Genomic DNA, 22,000 nt, shown 5'->3' on the forward strand with positions numbered 1-22,000 from the left:
TGGTAGACTAAGTGCCAGAAATGTGAAAAGGCATCAACATTTATAATATCACTGACATTCAGTGGCTCAGCTGAGAATAGCAAACATTAAATGTAATATAAATGTAAAATACATAGGGTAACTAGAACACTTCCTGTTATGTTTTATTTGGACTGTAAGTTGTTCTAAGGGTAAGCATAGTCAACATGCATCATTGTGTGGTTGATTTATTGCAAAAGCCCCATTGATTTGTGGCATTCTCAGAAAGCAATGCAATTTACCACCACTCTGGAATAATAAAACTCAAAATGATGCCTATTCTGATACATAGTACTGTCCTGACTTGTTTTGCATGGAGCACACAGAAAAGTGATTACTTACAGTAGGTCTTAGGCGCTCCTACAGAGTGGTTACTAGCAATAAAGTGATCCGAGATAAGTGCAAAAAATACACAGTGAACAATTCATATGACAATGCCAAAAGATGGCAAGTATACATATATATAGTGCAAACAAATGTGCAGTGATAAAAATAAGAAAGAGTAATCCAGAGGATCACAGCAGAGCACAACTGTAGAAAAAATGGGGGCTAAACACCAGCAATAAAGTTAAAAATAGTCTTTAATCCATGGTATGCGAGGACACGCAGTCAAGCACTCTGACGCGTTTCGGGCAGAACACCCTTTGTCAAAGAGTACTCTCCTTCTTCTTCATCAAGATAAGGACATTGTGACCTGCATATTAGTGCTGCGCCACTGTGTTCTAGTGACATACTTTGACAACAATATATATTTACTTATTGTCTGATATTATCACATGAACTGTTATCTCATGAACCCCTATTAGGAGCATTTCATGCACTTGGTCTAAGAGTCTCACTGGACAATTATCAGAGTTTGTCCGATTTTTCAATATGTTTATTACTAAGGACTTAATTACAATATGTGTGTCCCTGATTCACTGAGCATCGATATTCAGAACTTGTTTCTGCATACTAATAAAAATAAGAAAGTTGTAACTCCCTGCTCAAAAACCCTCTGGTAGGGACTGTCTTCGCTGGTCCCAAAAACTGCAATTCTTCTCACAGGGGGAGCATGGGAGAAAATCAACAGAAAACAATATCTAAGTGCAGATGTTTTTATAAATGTGGGAAGTATATGTGTCTTGACTCATACGAAGCGCCTACTCGCAGTGTTTAGAAAATAAAAGCGCGACTCCAGAACTGTGGCTAAATCTGTGCTTGTGTAGATTCTCAGGAGAGATGTACCTCAGGGCAGGAGAGAAAATGCATCCATAGCGCAGATCAGTATATCAAAGTATTTAATATTATAAAGAAGAATCGCACTTGCAGATTGTAAGATATTAGATGGCAGTTATCACAATAATGTGGACATCGTGAGTTGAGCCACTCACCGCCTCCATCACCTCTGTGACGCTGGTAGTCTGGGAAACACTCCCCAGCTGATAGCCTCCTTGCTGGTGTCGATCGCGGGCTCCGCTACTTCCGGTGGATACTGTGCCACTTCCGTTTACAGCTTGGGAACATGTCTGTGAGTGCTCTGCCAATAGGAATCTCCCACTCTACGTATTTCACCAATGGTTTGGCTTCATCAGGAGTGTACCTCCCCCCTCAAACGGTGCAGGTGGGCAGCAAACGGTGCAGGTGCTGATGAAGCTAAACCATTGGTGAGATGCATAGAGTGGGAGGTTACTGTTGACAGAGCACTCACAGACGCGTTGCCAAGCTGTAAACCGAAACCGGAAGTGGCGCTTTATCCACCGGAAGTGACGTAGCAGAACCCGCGATCAACGCCAGCAAGGAGGCTATCAGCTGGGGAGGGTTCCCCAGACTACCAGCATCACAGAGGTGACGGAGGCGGTGAGCGGATCAACTCACAATGTCCACATTATTGTGATAACTGCCTTTCAATATCATACAATCTGTAAGTGCGATTCTTACTTTTTTATAATATAAAATACTTTGATATACTGATCTGCGCTATGGATACCTTTTCTGTCCTGAACTGAGGTACATCTCTCGTGGGAATCTACACAGTCACAGACTTAGGCCGTGATTATACTGAAAAACACCGTCGTCGTCGTCGTCGTCGTCGTATGGAGCAAAAACAAAATTCATAAATCCAATTCAAGTAAATATACCTGTACCGGCGTGCATTCCACCTGGAGCAGGGCAGACGACTGGGGAAGAGACAGAGGATTTTGTTATTGGTCGGCGATGGTCACGTCACATGAGCGGTTCAGCCAATGAAGGCAAACCGCTCACGGCCACACCTCTAAACCTCCCCTGTGTAAGGAATCTGGTGTCTAAGCGACCATTACTCACCTCCCGTCGGTACTCCGGCGTCCAAGCGTCTGCAGCGCAATTCCCACATACCTCCGTTGTCTGCCACTGGCACTCTGGCTCCTCGCCATCACAGGATTGCACCAACCGAAGAGGTGCCTGTTGAACCGCAGCCTCTGCGTGTGTCCCCAGCTCCGCGCTCTATGCGCACACGTGCGTCTGTCTCTGACCCCATGCGCATACGTGCGTCAGTCACCGAATCCACGCACACACGCACGCCAGCCCCAGACGTTATGTGCATGCATTACCAGCTTACAGAGCACACGCCTAACAGAGCACTTTTAACTGCTCCTGCAGTGAGGCGTCGCCCCCAAGCATCACACAGTTCCATGCAAATCAATGATTACACTCAGCTGGGCTGTAACACCTCCCTCCTATCAGGGAGGACTCTTTGCAGTCCTCCAGGCCTGCCCCCTCTTCCCATTGGCCTGCCCAGCTTTATTATGCCTGTGCTTCCCATCACTCGTCGCTCGACATAGTTCTGTATGGAAGCATTTGAATACTCTCTCAGTGACTCCTCAGGTATTGACGCGGATTGGACGACTACCCCCTCTGGCTCTCGACTTCGGCTCTACTTGGACTTCGTGACTTCAGCCGTCCCTGTAACACGGCTTGTACCTTCGACCATCCGCAACTCTCCTATCCCTGATCTTGGCAACGGCAAATACTTCTCCTCCTCTACTACCGGTACCGGCAAGTATTGTCTTCATTACTATACCTGGCCTGGCAACACTAACACCACACTCCGGACGCGCTCCCTTTGCTGCGGGTGCGTGTATCCCTACGTCCCACCTCAGCACAGGGGACGGGTCTGGTCTGCGGGCAGCACCGGCGTAACACCCTGCTACTCTTCTCGCCTGTCTCCATGGTATAATCAAGATGCTGCTCTTGGAGTCGCGCTTTTATTTTCTAAACACTGCGAGTAGGCGTCTCGTATGAGTCAAGACTCACATGTACTTCCCACCTTTATAAAAACATCTGTATTTAGATATTGTTTACTGTTGATTTTCTCCCATGCTCCCCATGGAGTGTGAGAAGAATTGTTTTGCATGGAACCTGGAAGTGCGTTTTAACTTATTTATTGCAGTTGTGAGGTGGTGAGTCTTTTCAACATACCACTTGCAAATTGCTTTATTTATATGGTGTCTTACCATGTACCAGATAAACCTAAAAGAAAACATAAGATACTAGTTGCACTTATCATTGTACTGTCCTGTAGTATTAAGTATACTCATGTACTCACATTTAGATGTTACTTTTACTGTTTGCAAAGTATGTCCATGAAATAGCAACCATATAATTTAGTGATAATGTGATCACACATTATTCACGATGAGCCATGCACCATACACATGGATTTATTATGTACAATCATGTGATTATGGGCAGATTAACATGGCTACTTTCAAATGTTAGAAGTTCAAACCGCTTAGTACAAGCTGTCGGTCTGTCACCGTGTCACTTTGTAATAAGTTACCTCTCGCTAACTGACAGAAACAGAGCAAAGATGACAGAAAGCAGTTTAAAAAGGGAGCAATCCAAGAAATATCCTGTGTGATATTTTTATTAAATCGGTTCTGTAATATTAGAAAATTACTGAGTTTTAAAAATTGTTTTATTATTCAACTCTTCATGCCATTTGTAAAGAATTGTAATATACTGAGCATCCTTTGATTTCTACAGCAGGTTTTAGGGCACTTCCCAAGCAGTGCAAGATCTTTTAATTTCTGTTTGTGATAATTAGTTGCAAATGTTCCCAGCAGTTTGAGCTGCAAACTGTAACAATAGGTATTGTTACCTTAGTAATGTAAGGATAAATTGTAGCTGCTGAATTACACTGACTGAAAGGTGGCCATTAAGTGAACCCGGGGAATCAAGAGCTTTGTTGATCGATCATGGGAGATCGAATCGATCGGCAGCTAACTATAGGTAATTATTTTTTTATATAAAGGCAATCAAAGGCTGCATATATTAAAACAAACAAAATTATATATATATATTTTTTTTTTTTTAAGTGTCAATTGGATTGCCTCTAATTCATTGAAGTCAATGGAAGCAGCCTGACACGGTCCTTGCATTAACCTTATGCCATAATACACATGGATCTTCTAATTCAAGAGATCAAAGTGTGATGACACAAGAGAGTATCAGAAAAGGAGTGAGGGATCTGTTTTAAAAATAAATTCCACTCTATTTTTATTGCATAAATACATTTCAAAACTGCCGTCCAAAAGCGTTGCTCCCCATTTTTAAAGAGAATTGTGCTCTTCTTGGTGCATGCACAGTACTGTTGTTTTTTTTTTGTAGCATTTCTTCTCCATATTTATTTTTGTAATGAGTTACAAAAACAGGTTTTAATCCAAAAAGAGCCAAAAATAGGTTATTGGAAGATAGGATTCATTTTCCTTTCAAGTATGTCTAATAAGTAGTACTCTATCACCACCCAGTGGGCATTGCTTGAGATTGCTTGCAACAAAGCTAACGTCAATTCATACCTGGCAGATTGGTGCCGTAGATTGAAAAGACAAAAGGAGACGCAGAGAGACGCACTGTTTGACATATCTCAATCAAATCTGTTCTTCGTGTAACTCTTCCTTTTGACACTCCCAAAAAAACAAGCAGACTCACATGGCTCAAAAACTGGGGTGAAGTCCTTGCTACACAAGCACAAAAAGGTGCAATAGAAAAATGACGCTACGAGCAACCATTTTTCTCCTAAAATGCCTTTGAATATAAATCCCTACCTTTTATATGATTGCTAGTTAGGGTGTAGGTAGACAGACAGAGAAAAGATTCCTCCCTGAATGCACTCAGAAAGGCCAGTGAATTGTAATAATGAGTATATTTAAAAACCTTTTAATCACAAAAGAAGGTTAAAACATATTTGTATAGAGGGGCATGGTACTGCACCGACACACTTTATTCGAGCAAATGCCCAGTTTGTACCTGGCAGATACCTGGAATGCGCCACTCCTCACCTCTGACAAGCCCCGTTGTGTTTGCCTTCCCAGCCTGGGTTCATGCCTGGCTGACGGGCGGCAGATCTGTTAAATTGTAATGATTAGGATTTAATAGGCTGCAATGCTTCGTGTGTCTACCAGATGGCATAAATTAATGAATTGTAATGCAGTATATATATATATACTGTACTGTGCAGTATTGCAGCCAGTGGGAATAAAATGCTTCAATCCCTGCCTAGAAAATACCTCAATGCACTCGGGCAGAAAACAGTCACAAACCTCAATACACCCGGGTATACCCAAATTCGTGGGACTAGCCGAGCTCGAATAAAGTGTGTCGCCAGTGTATATACAAATCAGGACCAGCCCCTAGTAAGCAAACCAACAGAATCTTCCTCAATAGTAGGGAGATAATAATATTACACCACCTTAATGTGGACTACTTCGCTCAGATAATCCCCTGTATATAATTCCAGAATGGGAGGCCCATATCACCTATGGAAATCCTAATGTCAATAATTCAATGAACCTGACATGGTGCAGATCATTGAAGCTAAATCTGAAGGGGTGATTAACTAAAAGCCGAATGGTCAGATAGTATGCATCTGTGTGATGTCCCTAGACCACTTAAACGGTGTGTAAAATAAATACCAGAACAGGGTGAAAACACCAACAACGCAAAAAGATTATAATGGTAAAATTAATACTTAACCACACAGAAAATAATGTGTGGATGTACATATAGTGGTGAGATGCGTAGCTGAATGGTGTGAGAGCTCTGCAAAGGGCAAGCACAAAGTGTGCTCTCGTGGACGCCCTGAGGCACGGTTCAAGGACCGTATCCAGTTATAGCCTCTATATACTACTGTTTGTTTAGTGCAGAGGTCGCATTCATAGTCTCCTAGTTTGAAACCGGTGGACAACACTATTCAGGCCTAATCAATATTGATAACTGATAGGTGTATGGGGCATAAAACACACTGACTCATTAATCATATTGTGTCTCCATATAAGCAAGTATGCACAGTACATGAGCAGCTAGTGCTGTTCACGGTGAGTGGACAATACCCCAGACTCAACTCCCCTATTATACAGCATTGATGCTAGTATCCTGCATAGAAGTAAAAATGTGACAGTAGTAGCTATGTGGGGAAGGAGGCAGAACATATACTGCAATCTACTCCTATTTCCCTAGACATAAATGTCTGGCACACTAGTGAAATGTACTACTTAGCTCCTGGGTGCTGTTATCGTTCTTAGCGCCGTCATTTGTAGAGGAGAAGGGGAGCAGGATGCCAGGGGAGAGGTGTCCCAGTCTCGAAGCAGCAGCTACAGCCGCGGGGGCGCCGTCTTGGATGCGGTGACGTCACCACGTTCTGGTCACCTGACGCACGTTTCGCGCGTGATCGCGCTTTCTCAAAGGTTTTTGTCCCTGAAGAAGCTCCTTTGCTGGAGGGAAACGCGCGTTGGACGCGCAATGTTGTAAGTCTCCTACTTGGAGCTGTTTTTAATGTAGTATTTGCAGTCTCCTGGTTCTAACTGTGTAGACCATATGAGTTAGTTATTTATTAATTTAATTTCATAGTCAGTGTGCCTGCAATCCTTGCACTTTATGTGCGGCGTCTTCACAGTTCATTGCTGTGAATTCAACCCAGCACTGCTGTGCTTGGCAGTCTTATGACACAGCTAATATACCATCATGTGCCAGCACTATCACTTAGATTAATCTCTATGTAAGTGTGCAGTGAAGTTATATCTAGCAGGAAGCAGGATATTCAATCCTTTGGCCACTTAATCGTGTACATCTATACACTATTCAATACCTGATCTCACCGTTGCTCCAGAGGGGTTAATACCCTACTCATAGCATTCCTTGTCTTCTACATCCCACCATATTCACTGGTTTACTGGGATAGTATGAATAATTAATGACACGGTTGCTTGATAGCGATGATTTAATACATTTTTAATTCACATCACACATTACTTTGGTAATATATGTTTTAAGGAATTTATTAAAAGTTAATTTTTACACTTTGCTGGAGTGCATTTAAGTGAATTCTTTTAGGGGGCACATTCATTTTGTGTTTCCCCTTCCCCTTTTTTCTGAACCATTATAATCTTTTTGCGTTGTTGGTGTTTTCACCCTGTTCTGGTATTTATTTTACACACCGTTTAAGTGGTCTAGGGACATCACACAGATGCATACTATCTGACCATTCGGCTTTTAGTTAATCACCCCTTCAGATTTAGCTTCAATGATCTGCACCATGTCAGGTTCATTGAATTATTGACATTAGGATTTCCATAGGTGATATGGGCCTCCCATTCTGGAATTATATACAGGGGATTATCTGAGCGAAGTAGTCCACATTAAGGTGGTGTAATATTATTATCTCCCTACTATTGAGGAAGATTCTGTTGGTTTGCTTACTAGGGGCTGGTCCTGGATTGTATATACCATGCCCCTCTATACAAATATGTTTTAACCTTCTTTTGTGATTAAAAGGTTTTTAAATATACTCATTATTACAATTCACTGGCCTTTCTGAGTGCATTCAGGGAGGAATCTTTTCTCTGTCTGTCTACCTACAGTATACCCTATCCTCTTTTGCACCAGTATTTGGCACGATTTACTAGTTATTACTATTTCCATTCTTGCTGATGTGGGAGCATCCCCACCCCCTCCCTTCCCCTTCTCCCATTCCTGGACTTATTTGCTAGTTAGGGTGACCAGGTGTCCCGGTTTTGCCGGGACAGTCCCGTTTTTTTCATTCCTGTCCCGGTTGCCTGTCTGTCCCGGAAATGTCCCGTTTTTTGGCCCTTGTTCAGGTATTTAGATGTGGAGCGGCGGCGGTGCGCGAGTCTGCGGCGGCGGAGCTGCGCGAGGAGGATGCGGGACTCAGCTGGTGAGTTTTTTCAATGGTAGAATAGAATGCTGCCGAGGGGTTGGGCTTTAGACATAGAAAATGCTATGTCTGTTGCTGGGCCGCATAGGATTGGTTAAAAGAGTATGCCGGGAGCGGGGCTTTGGTAGAATGCCGGCCGGGCCGCAGGGGATTGGTTGAAGGATGCCGGGGGTGGGACTTTGTCAAAAGTCCCGCCCCTGACATCCTTCAACCAATCCCCTGCGGGCCGGCCGGCATTCTACAAAGCCCCGCCCACGGCATACTCCTTCATAGTAGAATGCTGGGACGCAGGGGATTGGGTGAGGATGCCGGGAAGGGCGGGGGCGGAGGCGGAGTATGAGCATAGCACAGCAAACCACCAGGGAATAACAGTGCAGGAGATTGGTGGCATTTCATGAGGAGGATGGGAGCAGCTCAGCAGGACCGCAGGGGATTGGACGGGTGCCGGGTGGGGGGGGGGGGGGGGGTATGCAGTTATCCATGGGATGGCAGTGATGTCACTGACCTGTGACAGTGACTGCCACGATGAGCACTGGAGAAGATGTCAGACAGTCTGGAGCTGCTCAGAGGCAGAGCTGTTCCACATGTGACACAGTCTGTACAATAAGTACTGTAAGAGTGTAAGTATAAGTAGCAACATATATATTTAGAATAATACAAAACCCTATTTCTGATTTCCCCTGCTATTTATTTTGCACATTTGTATATTATATAAACAAGCCCCAAGGTCAGGTCAGGAATGACAATGAGGAATGTCCAATTAATGTCTTCATTTTAATTAATATTTTCATTTTTTATTTAATTTTAATTAATGTCAATAAATTATTTATATTATTTTCTGTGTGTCTGTGTCTGTCTCTCTCTCTCTCTGTGTCTGTGTGTGTGTCTCTCTCTCTGTGTGTGTCTGTGTTTCTCTCTATGTCTCTCTCTCTCTCTGTGTCTCTATGTGTGTCTCTGTGTGTGTGTGTGTCTCTGTGTGTGCCTCTCTCTCTCTCTCTCTCTCTCTCTCTCTCTCTCTCTCTCTCTCTCTCTCTCTCTCTCTCTCTCTCTCTCTCTTTGTCTGTCTCTGTGTGTGTCTCTGTCTGTGTGTGTGTGTGTGTGTGCGTGTCTCTGTCTGTGTGCGTGTGTGTGTCTGTGTCTCTCTCTCTCTCTGTGTGTGTGTCTGAGTCTCTGTGTGTCTGTGCGTCTCTCTCTGTGTGTGTGTCTCTGTGTGTCTCTGTGTGCGTTTCTCTGTGTGTGTCTGTGTGTCTGTGTGATTCTCTCTGTGTGTCTGTGTCTCTGTCTGTGTGTGTGTGTGTGTGTCTCTGTGTGTGTCTCTGTTTGTGTATGTCTCTGTTTGTGTGTGTGTGTGTGTGTGTTTGTGTCTCTGTTTGTGTGTGTCTCTGTGTTTGTGTGTGTCTCTGTGGGTGTATGTGTGGGTGTCCCTGTGGGTGGGTGTCTCTCTCTCTCTGTGTTTGTGTGTCTGTGTGTCTCTGTGTGTGTGTGTGTGACTGCCCCCCCAAGTGTGTGTCTGTGACTGCCCCCTCCCAGTGTGTGTCTGTGACTGCCCCCTCCCAGTGTGTGTAACTGCCCCCTCCAGTGTGTGTGTGAGACTACAGACACCAACCCAGTCACCCACCCACCCAAGTGTCAGTCAGTCAACCACCCCACACCCACTCTCTCTCTCTCTGTCACCCACTTTCTCTCTCTCTCTTTGTCACCCACTCTCTCTCTGTCACCCACTCCCTCTCTCTTTCTCTTTGTCACCCACGCTCTCTCTCTCTCTTTGTCACCCACCCTCTCTCTCTGTCACCCACTCTCTCTCTTTGTCACCCACTCTCTCTCTCTCTCTGTCACCCACTCTCTCTCTGTCACCCCCCTCTATCTCTTTCACCCTCTCTCTCTCTCTCTCTCGCTCTCTCTCTCTCTCTCTCTCTCTCTCTCTCTCTGTCGCCCTCTCTCTCTCTATCACCCTCTCTCTCTGTCTCTCAATCTCTCTCTCTCTGTCACCCACTCTCTCTCTCTGTCACCCACCCACTTTCCCTCTCTCTATCACCCTCTCTGTCACTCTCACTGTGTCTCTCTCTCTCACTCACTCACTCTGTGTATGTCTCTCTCTCTCTCCCTCTGTGTGTCTCTCTCTCTCTCCCTCTGTGTGTCTCTCTCTCCCTCTGTGTGTCTCTCTCTCTCACTCTGTCTCACTCTGTGTCTCACTCTGTATCTCACTCTGTGTCTCACTCTGTGTCTCTCTCTCTCACTCTGTGTCTCTCTCTGTCTGTCTCTCTCACTCTGTGTCTGTGTCTCTGTCTCTGTCACCCACTCTCTCTGTCTTATCTTAACTGCCCTATACCTACACCAAAATAACCTATACTGCTTTCTTCCAGATCTGACTCTCAAGTTTCACACGGGAGACCTTGGAAGACCAGTAGGGAACACCTCCCCTCCAGTATAGTACCTTGAGGGACTGCGGAGCAGGTAAGATCCCAGGCGGGATTGCTGCTTTAGAAATGGTGAAGAGGGGGCATCCTGACACTGGTTAATGGGTTCAGAACCATTCGCATCTGGCTTTTTTTCCCCAATTGGTGAGGTCATCTGACACACACACACACACACACACACACACACACACACACACACACACACACACACACACACACACACACACACACACACACACACACACACACACACACACACACACACACACACACACACACACACACACACACACACACACACACAATAAGTGTAATACAATAAATAAACTGTTATGTAAAGAACGAATCCTGTTATTAGTTCTTACTAGGAATTTATTCCATTTTTTTAAGGGGTGGGGCTAGGTAGCGAGTAGATTTTTTTGTTGGGCGAGTAGATTTTTTTTTGGGGGGGGTCATGATTTCTGTTGGCGGCCCTGATGGGGGAGAAGGTAGAGAGAGAATGGGAAGAGGTAGAATGAATACTACAGCATCAATGGTGACACTATTAGATAAATATCATTATAATATTCATTTTTTAGTAATGTTTTTCATTTTCAAAATCTGGTCACCCTATTTCTAGTGAATGCAAACATAAACCTGGATGTAAACTCCTTAATGCCTGGTGTGGCAGGACGGCCTCGCGGCAGGGTCAGTAAGACGCTAGACACAATATGAAACTTTAAACTATAGTTGTTTATTTGCCACCAAACAGCAACCAAAGGATTAGGGCTACAGCCCCTTTAAGAAAACCTTCTTATCTGTCAGTCTTTGTCTTTATCCTGGGTGTGGTTCAGCTGGACCCTGCAGGCCTGCTCCTTCAGTCCTAGGGTCCAATACAGCCAGCCTCTCCCCTGCTGGGAGAACTTTCACTTCCCTCTCTCTGTGGAGTAAAGCAGTCTCCCTGTGCAGCAGCTTCCTGTGTCTTTTAAAGCACTTCCCTGTTTCTCTGTGGAGCCCAGCCCCTGATTAATCAGTCCTCAGCTGCTTCTGTTCTCTCTCTGAGAAGATTAACGCTCTGTGTACTGGGTGCAGCGTCTCTGAATTCACTGTTCCAGCCTACTGAGTCAGTGACTCTGTCACACTGATCTATCTTGGTACTATAGACACAAGGCAATCCTGAATACAAAAAAAAAAAAAAGCCACGGGCCTAATCATTTATAAGGTTTTATAGAAACTAAGGAATTGGGGATTTATTATTCATACAGTATGTATAATACACACACATTAGAAAAATACAGAAACCTATGCATAACATAGTAATAATCAGAAAGAAAGATGTCTATAGGGAAAAAAGGCCGCCTATACATCAAATAAAACACATATATCAAATGCAAGGACACAATAATATTTGTGAAAAAGGAACAATTTAATGTAACATGACCTTAATTTGGAAATGGGATTATTTCCTTAATGGTAACATGATGCTACGTTACATTGTCATATTTTTGCATTAGTGTGCCTGTGGAATCAGTGACACACAAAGGAATCATCTACGTATGTAATGAATGTAATGAATTTCCACACATATCCTATTTATTAACTTCAGTCTGGGGGGCCAGCAAATCATTTGGTTTCAAAAGTACGAGCCAGTGCCCAGTCCCATCTAGCAACATTTATTAGGGAACCTTTTTCCCTCACTGCCCCCTTACCTGTGAAACCCACTCACCCTCAGCATACGCCAAGTACTTTCTCGCACCACCTTCAAGATAAACCTTAAAAATCATCTCTTAAATGAAGCGCTCCAATAGTCTGGAGTCCTGGACTCATGGCTACTGCCCCACACCCACAGTTACTTCTACCAACCATTGTGGCCAAGCACTGTCATCTACTGCACTTATTCTGTCCCCTGCAGTCTCTGTAACTCTCCAAACATGCCACTTAGATTGTATGCTCTTTGGGGCAGGGATTTCCTTTCCTATTGTCTAATTTAGCTTGTTGTACTGAGGCCTCAGCCAGGGTGGCACTGAGCGGTCGGGCGCGCTCATGCTGGCCGATATGAAACACATTGACGCAATCTGTGTGGCCAGCATGAGCGAGCGCCTGTGCTCAGAGCCTGCTTTTAGAGCAAGCAAATTTGAATTTGCCGCCTGCAAGCGTGTCACGTGAGCGGTTCGCCCAATGAGGGCGAATCAGCTTTGTGACATCGTGGCCACGCCCCCAGACGAGCGCGCACCTAGCCGGCCACAAATCGCCCGGCCGAGTAGGGCGCAGCGCATGAGCACCAGCGCGCCCGCTCCCTGCCTCAATTCCCAGTACTGTATTGTTTTTTGTAAAGCAGAGTACAGCAGTGGGCACTAAATAAATACATACAGTAGAAACATACATTTATTATGAATCTAATTTAAATGAAAGTAATGACAAATGGAACACAATTGGGTCTAAGAATCAAAGTCTCCTCGCTGCAAAACTGCCGCAAAGAGTGGAGCACATTTATTAAGACAAAATCAAATGAAAAAAAATATTTGCACCCGGGTGACTTTCATACATAACCCTGTGTGTCACTTTTATCTCCACAGTTTGCACTGTATGCCATTGTCACTAAAACATAATATACTGTGTGCCACTTGTATCAGTCTCAAATGGTATCACTGCAATTAGTATCACACAGTGTGTGCCTCTGGTGTCACTTCATATCTGACATTGTCACTTCTGTTTCACTTAGTATCGCACAGTGTGTGCCTCTGGTGAAACTTAATGTCTTTGACTTACATGGTCACTTAGTATCACATAGTGTGTATCTCTTTGTATTAAACACTTTCACTGATAATATTCTGCTGCACAATGTCACTAATGTTACTCTTCAGCTCACACACTGTCACTTTGCAGCTCACACTTTGCGTCACTCAGTATATCACACTGTCATCACTCTGCAACTCACACACTGTCACACAATGTCACTCTGCAGCTCACACTGTTACACACTGTCACTCTGCAGCTCACACTGTCACACAATGTCACTCTGCAGCTCACACTGTCACACAATGTCACTCTGCAGTTCACACTGTTACACACTGTCAGTGTGCTGCTCACACTGTCCCACAATGTCACTGTGCAGCTCACACTATCACACAATGTCACTCTGCAGCTCACACTGTCACTCTGCAGATCACACTGTCTCATACAACACCCTATGAGACACTCCGCAGCCCACAACAATCCGCTCAGTCATCTGACACTCCACTGTTACGCCATGTGTAAAGGTTACTGGTCACATGACACACACACACACACACACACACACACACACACACACACACACACACACACACACACACACACACACACACACACACACACACACACACACACACACACACACACACACACACACACACACACACACACACACACACACACACACACCTCGTCGCTGATTGGTTGAAGACGGCGGGGCGGCTACAAAGACCAAAATTGCGCGAGAGATGAGACAAAATTTCGCGGTCACGTGGGTAGATCAAGGTTGCTTACCCGGAAGCGGCAGATGGTAACCATGGACAACGCTGAGGAGAACGCGGGGCCCAAAGGGCTTCAGCTGATTGGGAGGCTCCCAGCCACTCAGTGCCCACAGGTAGGAAGGGGTGGCCGCGCCAGCCTTCCATCACAGCACGCGCCGGCCGGCGGGTCTGTATCGGGTGGCAACATAACTCCCTGCGCTTTTGCTGCACAGCATCGCATCGACAGGCATAGCATTGGCAGACATAGCTACTGTGTAACGTTAAACATCCCTACCGAATATACATTACACTGTATCAGATCCTTGATTTAAACCCTGCACTACCAGAGAGCTCCTATTTCTGTCATACACCTATGATTAATATGCACTTGGCACAAGGTAAGAGCAGGCATGGGGACATCGTTTTGGACATCAGCATACTTTTTATGTTTCGTAAAGTATAATAATGTACATGGGGGTGGGAGACGAAAGTTTAGTACAAATTAGGAGAAACTGCTAAATGTGGTGTGACTGTTTTTACGAGGTGAGAGTAAACACATTTTATCCTTGATCAAAGAACTAGCTGTGGTCATGTGCCAAGTTGAAATTCTGTTGTGTTATTTATTATTACACTTCTCCTTGGGTAACATATTTTCAACACGCTACCATATGTAATAAAGGTGATGATCAGTCAGTGTACAGAAGTCATAGAAAATGATTTTGTCTGATCCTGGATTACAGCTTGGTTAAATATATTTAACATTTTAATCTCTTTTTTTTTTATTTTTTATTTATCTTTCAGTTCCTTCACAGAGTAATAGATGGCGTATGTGGCCGTGCACAGCCTCGTTTCCAAGACTATGGCAATGTTTGGAACCTGAGGGAATGGTTAGATGTTCTCGAGGACGCAACAGCATTTTTAAAGACAAGCACTGGCAAAGATGATACCTCCCAGGAGGTAGGCCATGTCCGGTGATACCTCTCAGGAGGTAGGCCATGTCCGGTGATACCTCTCAGGAGGTAGGCCATGTCCGGTGATACCTCAGAGGAGGTAGGCCATGTCCGGTGATACCTCAGAGGAGGTAGGCCATGTCTGGTTATACCTCCCAGGAGGTAGGCCATGTCCGGTGATACCTCAGAGGAGGTAGGCCATGTCCGGTGATACCTCCCAGGAGGTAGGCCATGTCCGGTTATACCTCCCAGGAGGTAGGCCATGTCCGGTGATACCTCCCAGGAGGTAGGCCATGTCCTGTTGAATCTGGTTTCCCCATAGCTGAATTACAATAGTACCAGCTACGGGGATACCTGGCCCCAAAAATATCAGTAAGTGTACCTACTGGCCAAGAAGTCTTGTCCGGTGAATACAATAAGGCTTCAGGAGTCAACCTCACTCTGGTGGCCAATACAAATTTCCTAGTAACTTTCCATTTGGATCACCCTTTTATTTTTATTTATTTATTTATAAAATGTTTTACCAGGAAGTAATACATTGAGTTACCTCCAGTTTTCAAGTATGTCCTGGGCATAGAGTTATGATGACAAATAATACATGGTTACAAATACATAGTTTGCAAATAAAAAAGGGAAAAAAACACAATCGATAAAGATAATAACCTTTTATATCAAACTTAATAAAAATGCATAATAAAATTCACTGTATAAAATAAGGATTCACATGAACCCACAATAACAAAGCACTAACGGGGGTCCCTGAATCAAAGCCCCTTGGTCTAATGATGAATAAAAGTCCTGGGATAAGGCTAGATGTTGCCACAGCTTGCATTGAACTCAAACAGGGACCACACTCCATGCAAACTTAGGGAATAACACCGCAGTCGACCGAGCACCCATCGTCACGTCCGCTCCCTGCAGCATATATATATAATAGACGTATGTAACAGTTATAGACCAGATTAAAATGTGAGGTAGCTTTAGTTTTGAAAGAACTTAGATTTGTGGTGGCTGTGAGAGTCTCCGGGAGATTGTTCCAGTTTTGGGGTGCAGAGTAAGAGGAGAAGCGGCCAAATACTTTGCTGAACCTTGGGACCATGAATAGTCTTTCTGAGTCAGATCTCAGATAAGTGCTGCATGTGGTAGGGGTGAGGAGCTTGTTCAGATAGATGGGTAGCTTGCAAAGAAAGTATTTGAAGGCAAGGCAGGAGAGATTAACTTTGGTCATCACTTGGGTCTAGGCACAATCTAGTTCTTTGAACTTTTCGCAGTGATGTGTGTTGTATTTGCATTGGAGAACAAAACTGCATATTGAATTGTAGAGGGTATTAAGTTTGCTAAGATGGGTTTCGGATGCCGAGCCGTATACTATGTCCCCATAGTCGATAATTGGCATTAGCATCTGCTGTGCAATACTGTTCGCTTTCTGACCAGCAGACTTATAGAGGATTTGTTCCTGTAAAGTACACTTAGTTTGGCATAGGTTTTGGATGTCAGGTTATCAATGTGCATCCCAAATGTTAAATGGGAGTCAAACCATATGCCCAAGAATTTAAAACTAGTAACAGGAGTTAGGGTGGTATTAGCGTTGCCTCTGATCTGGAGCTCAGTCATTTAAAGCTTTAAAAATGTAGCCTTGGTCCCAAATGCCATTGTTAGTCTTGTCAGTGTTTAAAAACAGTTTATTTTGAGGGATCCAATTTTCAAGTCTCAAAGTCAGATTGAAGTATGTGTTCAAGGTCGGAGAGCGTTTGGCTGTGTGCATATAAGATTGTGTCATCTGCATACATGTGTATTTAAGCTCCCTTAGAAGCTATAGGAAGATCATTGATGAACACCGAGAAGAGTAGGGGCCCCAGAACAGAGCCTTGCGGGACACCACAGGTGATACCCAAGGGGTAGCAGTTAGAGCCTGAGATGGACACATGTTGGGATCTACCTGATCGGTAGGAATGAAACCAGTTTAAAGCATGTTTCCTTATTCCAGAGCACTGGAGTTTAAGCAAGATAACATGATCAACAGTATCAAAAGCCTTTGCAAAATCTAGGCATATTGCACCAGTAAGTTGTTCCATTCCACACTGGATCTCATTGCAAACTTTTAGGAGGACAGGAGTGTTTGGGGCGAAAGCCAGATTGGAATTGGTTAGGGAAATTTATCTTGGTATAGTAATTGCTTAATTGGGAGTGAACACATTTTTCCATTACTTTGGATAGTATTGGGAAAAGAGAGATTGGCCTGTAGTTTGATACAGTGTTTTTGACCCCACTTTTGAAGATTGGGACAACTCTGGCAGTTTTCCAGGTCTTAGGGATATGGCCTGCAGACAGAATAGAGTTGACTATGGAAGCAATTCGTTTGGCAATGGCTGGGGCACCAAGTCTTAGGAACTTAGATTGCAGTAAGTCGGGTACACATTGGCTGCTTAGTTTTAATTTGAGGAGCGCTTGTGTAATCTCTATAGATACTGGGACAAACTGAGGGTGGGGCTTAAGGGGTACTCTCAGAATGAGCTTTGTGGTTTGGGTTGCGTTTCGCTAATACGTTTGTAGCACACCCCACAAAATAATCATTGAATGCATTTTCAATGTCAGTGGGATTTGTCAGAGTAATATCCTCCTCATTGATATTACTTGGTTGTTGATGGCTAGAAGGGTGGAATATATTGTGGATAACCTTCCAGAAGTTAGCTGGGTTTGATGTATTCTGGCAAAGATTGTCACAGTAATATTGAGTTTTTGGATGTCTTGTTTGCCTTGTGCACATATTCCGCAGGCATCTGTACAGTAGTTAAGATCATTGGTAATGCCAGTTACTTTGTAGTTTTTCCACAAGGCTTCCTTGAAATGGTAGAGTCCCATAAGGTCAGTTGTAACACACAGAAGATGGGCCCCCCTTACTCTTATTCTGCATTGTGGAGCATGGGTATCACAGAGTTTTAAGAACTCGGATTGGAAATAGTCGAGTGCAGAAATGGGGTCGGGAATTGGGTCAATTCTATACCAATGGCAGTTGGTAAGGTCAGCCAGAAACTGTTGTGGTTTAAAGTTTCCAAATGTTCTAGTGAGGAGAACTTTAGGGCTTGATTGGGGTGGTTTATTTTTCCTTACACAGTACACTATTGCATTCACTAGCAAGGAATGGTTGTGCGATTTCAGGTTTTTCCGTGTGTGTTGGGAAATGAGTTAGGCTAGGATAAGTGACTTGAGTTGTAACTGGATTTTGTTGTTTTTAGGGTCGAGCCAATTGAAGTTGAAATCCCCAAGAACTAGCAGCTCACTCTTCTCATTCAGAGAGGAAATTGAGCCAAGAAACTGGGTGATAGCAGTCAGGGACTGTAGGGGTCGGTAGATGCCAGCAATCAAGACGGGCTAAGAAAAGGGGAGGAGGGCAGATTTTACCAACTAGGATTTCCAAAAAAGGGTGGTAGCTATATGTTTTTTTTTTTTTTGGGGGGGGGGGGGGGGCTTTATACACTGGTATACAAAGACCCAAATAACTTCGGAAGTTAGGTGTCCATAGAGCTTTGAGTGCAAAAGTTGACATGTGGGGATCTATTAGGTTAAGTAATATGTGACAAGGTGCTCTCCTTGTCCATGCTCTGAACCTCTCAGGTGTAAAGGGGCAGTGAAGGCCCAGTATGTAGCGTTTCATGAGGTTTATTTAAAGTACAGGGTTCCTGTCCTTAGTTGACACAGATAGTGTGTTGGCCGTTTAACTGATCAAACAAAACCACAAAATAAAAGCCTAGAACCCACTGCAGCTCTAACTAACCTACTGGCTGATTATTGCGCACCAGTCTACAATTTAACTAAACTAACACCCCAGTTCCGCTACCTTGGAGCTGGGGGACACATAACATAAGGAGTCCTGCTTTCAATTGTCCCAGTTCATGTCCTGTGCGCAGGCTTCTCCATGTTGGCAACAGCTTACTCCCAACCTGCAGTCTTGTGTCCCTGGTCTCCCTTTGCCTAATGACAAAGCAGGCCTTTTAAATAGAGCCTGACTCTACCTCCGTTGCAGCCAATTAGTCAGGGCTACAAGAATTAACCCTCCCACTGCTGTAACAAGGCAAAAGGGCTTTAGGTAACCTAATGCTCACGTAAATTCAGTACCTATGTATATATATCAGAGCTTAATATGTCACTTGTTGGTCATGACTTCCTCTCCTTGCCTTGGTTTCTCTTGTTTACTATATGCCGTGCCAATTGGAGAAGGAGATTATGGTTGCTCTTATAAAAAAAATATGAACTATTTAAAACTAATTTGTTTCTCTTTTGTTGTTGTTTTTGGAAGGTGGGTAATACGTTAATTGGATTAAGTCCAGAACATCAGGAGGTAATCCTGAAGTGTTTGAAAAGCAGAAAGGCTGAAATAGCAGAGGCTCTTGTGGGGAAGGTGTGTGCAATGTCATCTGCGTACTTACAAGATTTTGACTGGCAGTTAAAGGTATGTATTCAAGTAGTGACTCGTGAGTACCTCATTTTGAAAACAATGACGCTGATTTTGAAGCAGGAGAGTCTGGTTCCAATCCCAGTGTTCACTCCTTGTGACCTTGGGCAAGTCACTTTACCTCCCTGTGCCTCCGACACCAACATTGGATTGTAAATTCTACGGATAGGGACTCATTGTGCCTGCAAACATTCTGCACCGTAATGGTATTTTCCAGATATAGGAAGGTTTTCTTTGTATGATATTCATTTCGGTGCAGGGATTCACTTTACAGAGAAAAGCACTCTTGCTCTCTTCATTTACACTTGTCAGGAAAAATAAACGCAAGAAAATGCTCACCGCTCAACCTCCGTGTCTAAAATGGATGAATGATCATGGTGCATAAGGGGATGTAAGACATACTGTATCCACAAAGTCTGGTCACAGGAGATCAGGAAAAGGTCCCCAAGTGCTGCACTCCACCAACTTCTGAAGTATTGCAAACCAGCAGTTGATATCAAAATATGGAGGTCAAAATGATACCTAGGCTATATCAGGATAAATTAAGAGACTGATAATGATAACTTCCTCTCAGGGGTACAATGGATTTTTTTTTTATATGTATGTGTCTATCGATATAGATATATATATATTTTGTGTGTGTGTGTATATATATATAATACTTGGTGAGTTATTTATAAATAATAACATTTTATTAACATCCATCTCTCTCACTAAGTGTTCTTTATTAACATTCAGTACCATTGTATCTCTTTTGTGTGCTGCGATAGTAGTATGTCTTGCTACGTGGGTGTCTAGTGCATTTCTAACTGACCCAATGTGCTCCAACGCTCTAACTGTGCATGGTCTATGCATTTTCCCGACGTGTAGCTTGCCACAATCGCAGTTGATGACATAGATAACCCATTTGGTAAGGCAGTTAATGAAGTATTTTTTATCTGAGGTTTTCGTATGATCGGAGTTGGTAAATTACTTTGTGGGGGATATATAAGTACAGGCTCTGCATGTCCCACACGGGAAGGATCCACTTGGTTTTTGTACCTAACCAAGTCCTATTTTGAGTACCCTGATAGTGGCTATGTTTTGGTCTGAAATATAGAAGAGATGAGACACTGCTCAAACCATAATATCAAGTAATATAGAATAAGCCTGGTGCACAGGGAAAAATAACAATAAGCAAGAAAAAAGTGACAGAGGTCACAGCAGTCCCCTATTAGTTGCACTATAGCAGAATGATGGGATACCTAACTTATTTGAAGGAAACACATGGAGAGTAATGTGTTATAGTAGAGCTAAACCCAAAAAGTGTCACGTTAAAGACACATCAATTTAACTAATCCTATCAAATTTGTGCATTCCAAAATCTATCTGGTGGTGAGTCAATAGTATCACTCAACAGTATAGGTTAGCGGACCCATGTACAGATCTATAACACACAGAAAGGTTAGCGGACCCATGTACAGATCTATAACACACAGAAAGGTTAGCGGAGCCATGTACAGATCTATAACACACAGAAAGGTTAGCGGAGCCATGTACAGATCTATAACACACAGAAAGGTTAGCGGACCCATGTACAGATCTATAACACACAGAAAGGTTAGCGGACCCATGTACAGATCTATAACACACAGAAAGGTTAGCGGACCCATGTACAGATCTATAACACACAGAAAGGTTAGCGGACCCATGTACAGATCTATAACGCACAGAAAGGTTAGCGGACCCATGTACAGATCTATAACACACAGAAAGGTTAAATACCGAAAAGATATAGGTATCCTCAGTAGAGACCTAGGTCACAGATGGTAAAGGGTAATTAGAGGATACAATATCCACTAGAAGACTAATGTCTAATCAATAATAAATGGTCAAATGTATAGTGTGTAGTATAATCCAACTAAAAAGACCATATATAGACACAAATGTCTAGTAGCCAAAATTATAATACTGACATCCACAAGTAAAATAAAAAAAACTTTAATTAACCAAATAATCGCCGAAAAACAAGTGACATAAATATAAACAATGTGTACAACATTAAAATTCCCCTGTAGGTGGAGCGGGTAGGAGAGGGGTAGCAACAATATGTATAGGGAAAAACTTAATACAGTATATGATGGTGTATGAAATATAGTATAGTAATATCCCTACTGCGGCTACCAAATAGCTAAATAGCCCTGTTGGTAAGATCAACAGCTGGTACAGTAGGTGAAGGAGCATGTATCAGTAACTACATATAGACACCATGCAGTAGATGGTATACTGATAAGTCTGTCATGGGGGAGCATAAGTGGCCACAACCCACAGCCAGTGTGTAATGATGTGCCTAAGAAATCAGCAACATCAATGGCAAGTAAACAGATATGGACAGACAAGTTGTATACAACCGTGCTCCTAGTATTCCTTTTGCTGCAACCGATCTGTAATATGTTCCAGCAGGGTCTGCTCAGCTCCACATAAGGTCCCGCTCACTGACGCCCACTAGTGATGTCACT

The 22,000-nt window shown here is 43.5% G+C and overlaps 1 protein-coding gene across 1 annotated transcript in view; it reads left to right on the forward strand.

The window, feature by feature from the left end:
• Positions 1–14,015: 14,015 nt before the first annotated feature.
• The window catches only part of COMMD8 (COMM domain containing 8), a 28,146-nt gene continuing 20,161 nt past the window's right edge, over positions 14,016–22,000 (forward strand). The window contains exons 1-3 of the mRNA XM_075566989.1: positions 14,016–14,233; positions 14,901–15,056; positions 19,347–19,499. Coding sequence (XP_075423104.1) covers positions 14,147–14,233; positions 14,901–15,056; positions 19,347–19,499 — 396 coding nt within the window. The 5' untranslated portion in view covers positions 14,016–14,146. The remainder of the gene's footprint in view (positions 14,234–14,900; positions 15,057–19,346; positions 19,500–22,000) is intronic.

Source organism: Ascaphus truei, chromosome 1 (genome assembly GCF_040206685.1).
Source record: "Ascaphus truei isolate aAscTru1 chromosome 1, aAscTru1.hap1, whole genome shotgun sequence".
Taxonomy (NCBI): Eukaryota; Metazoa; Chordata; class Amphibia; order Anura; family Ascaphidae; genus Ascaphus; species Ascaphus truei.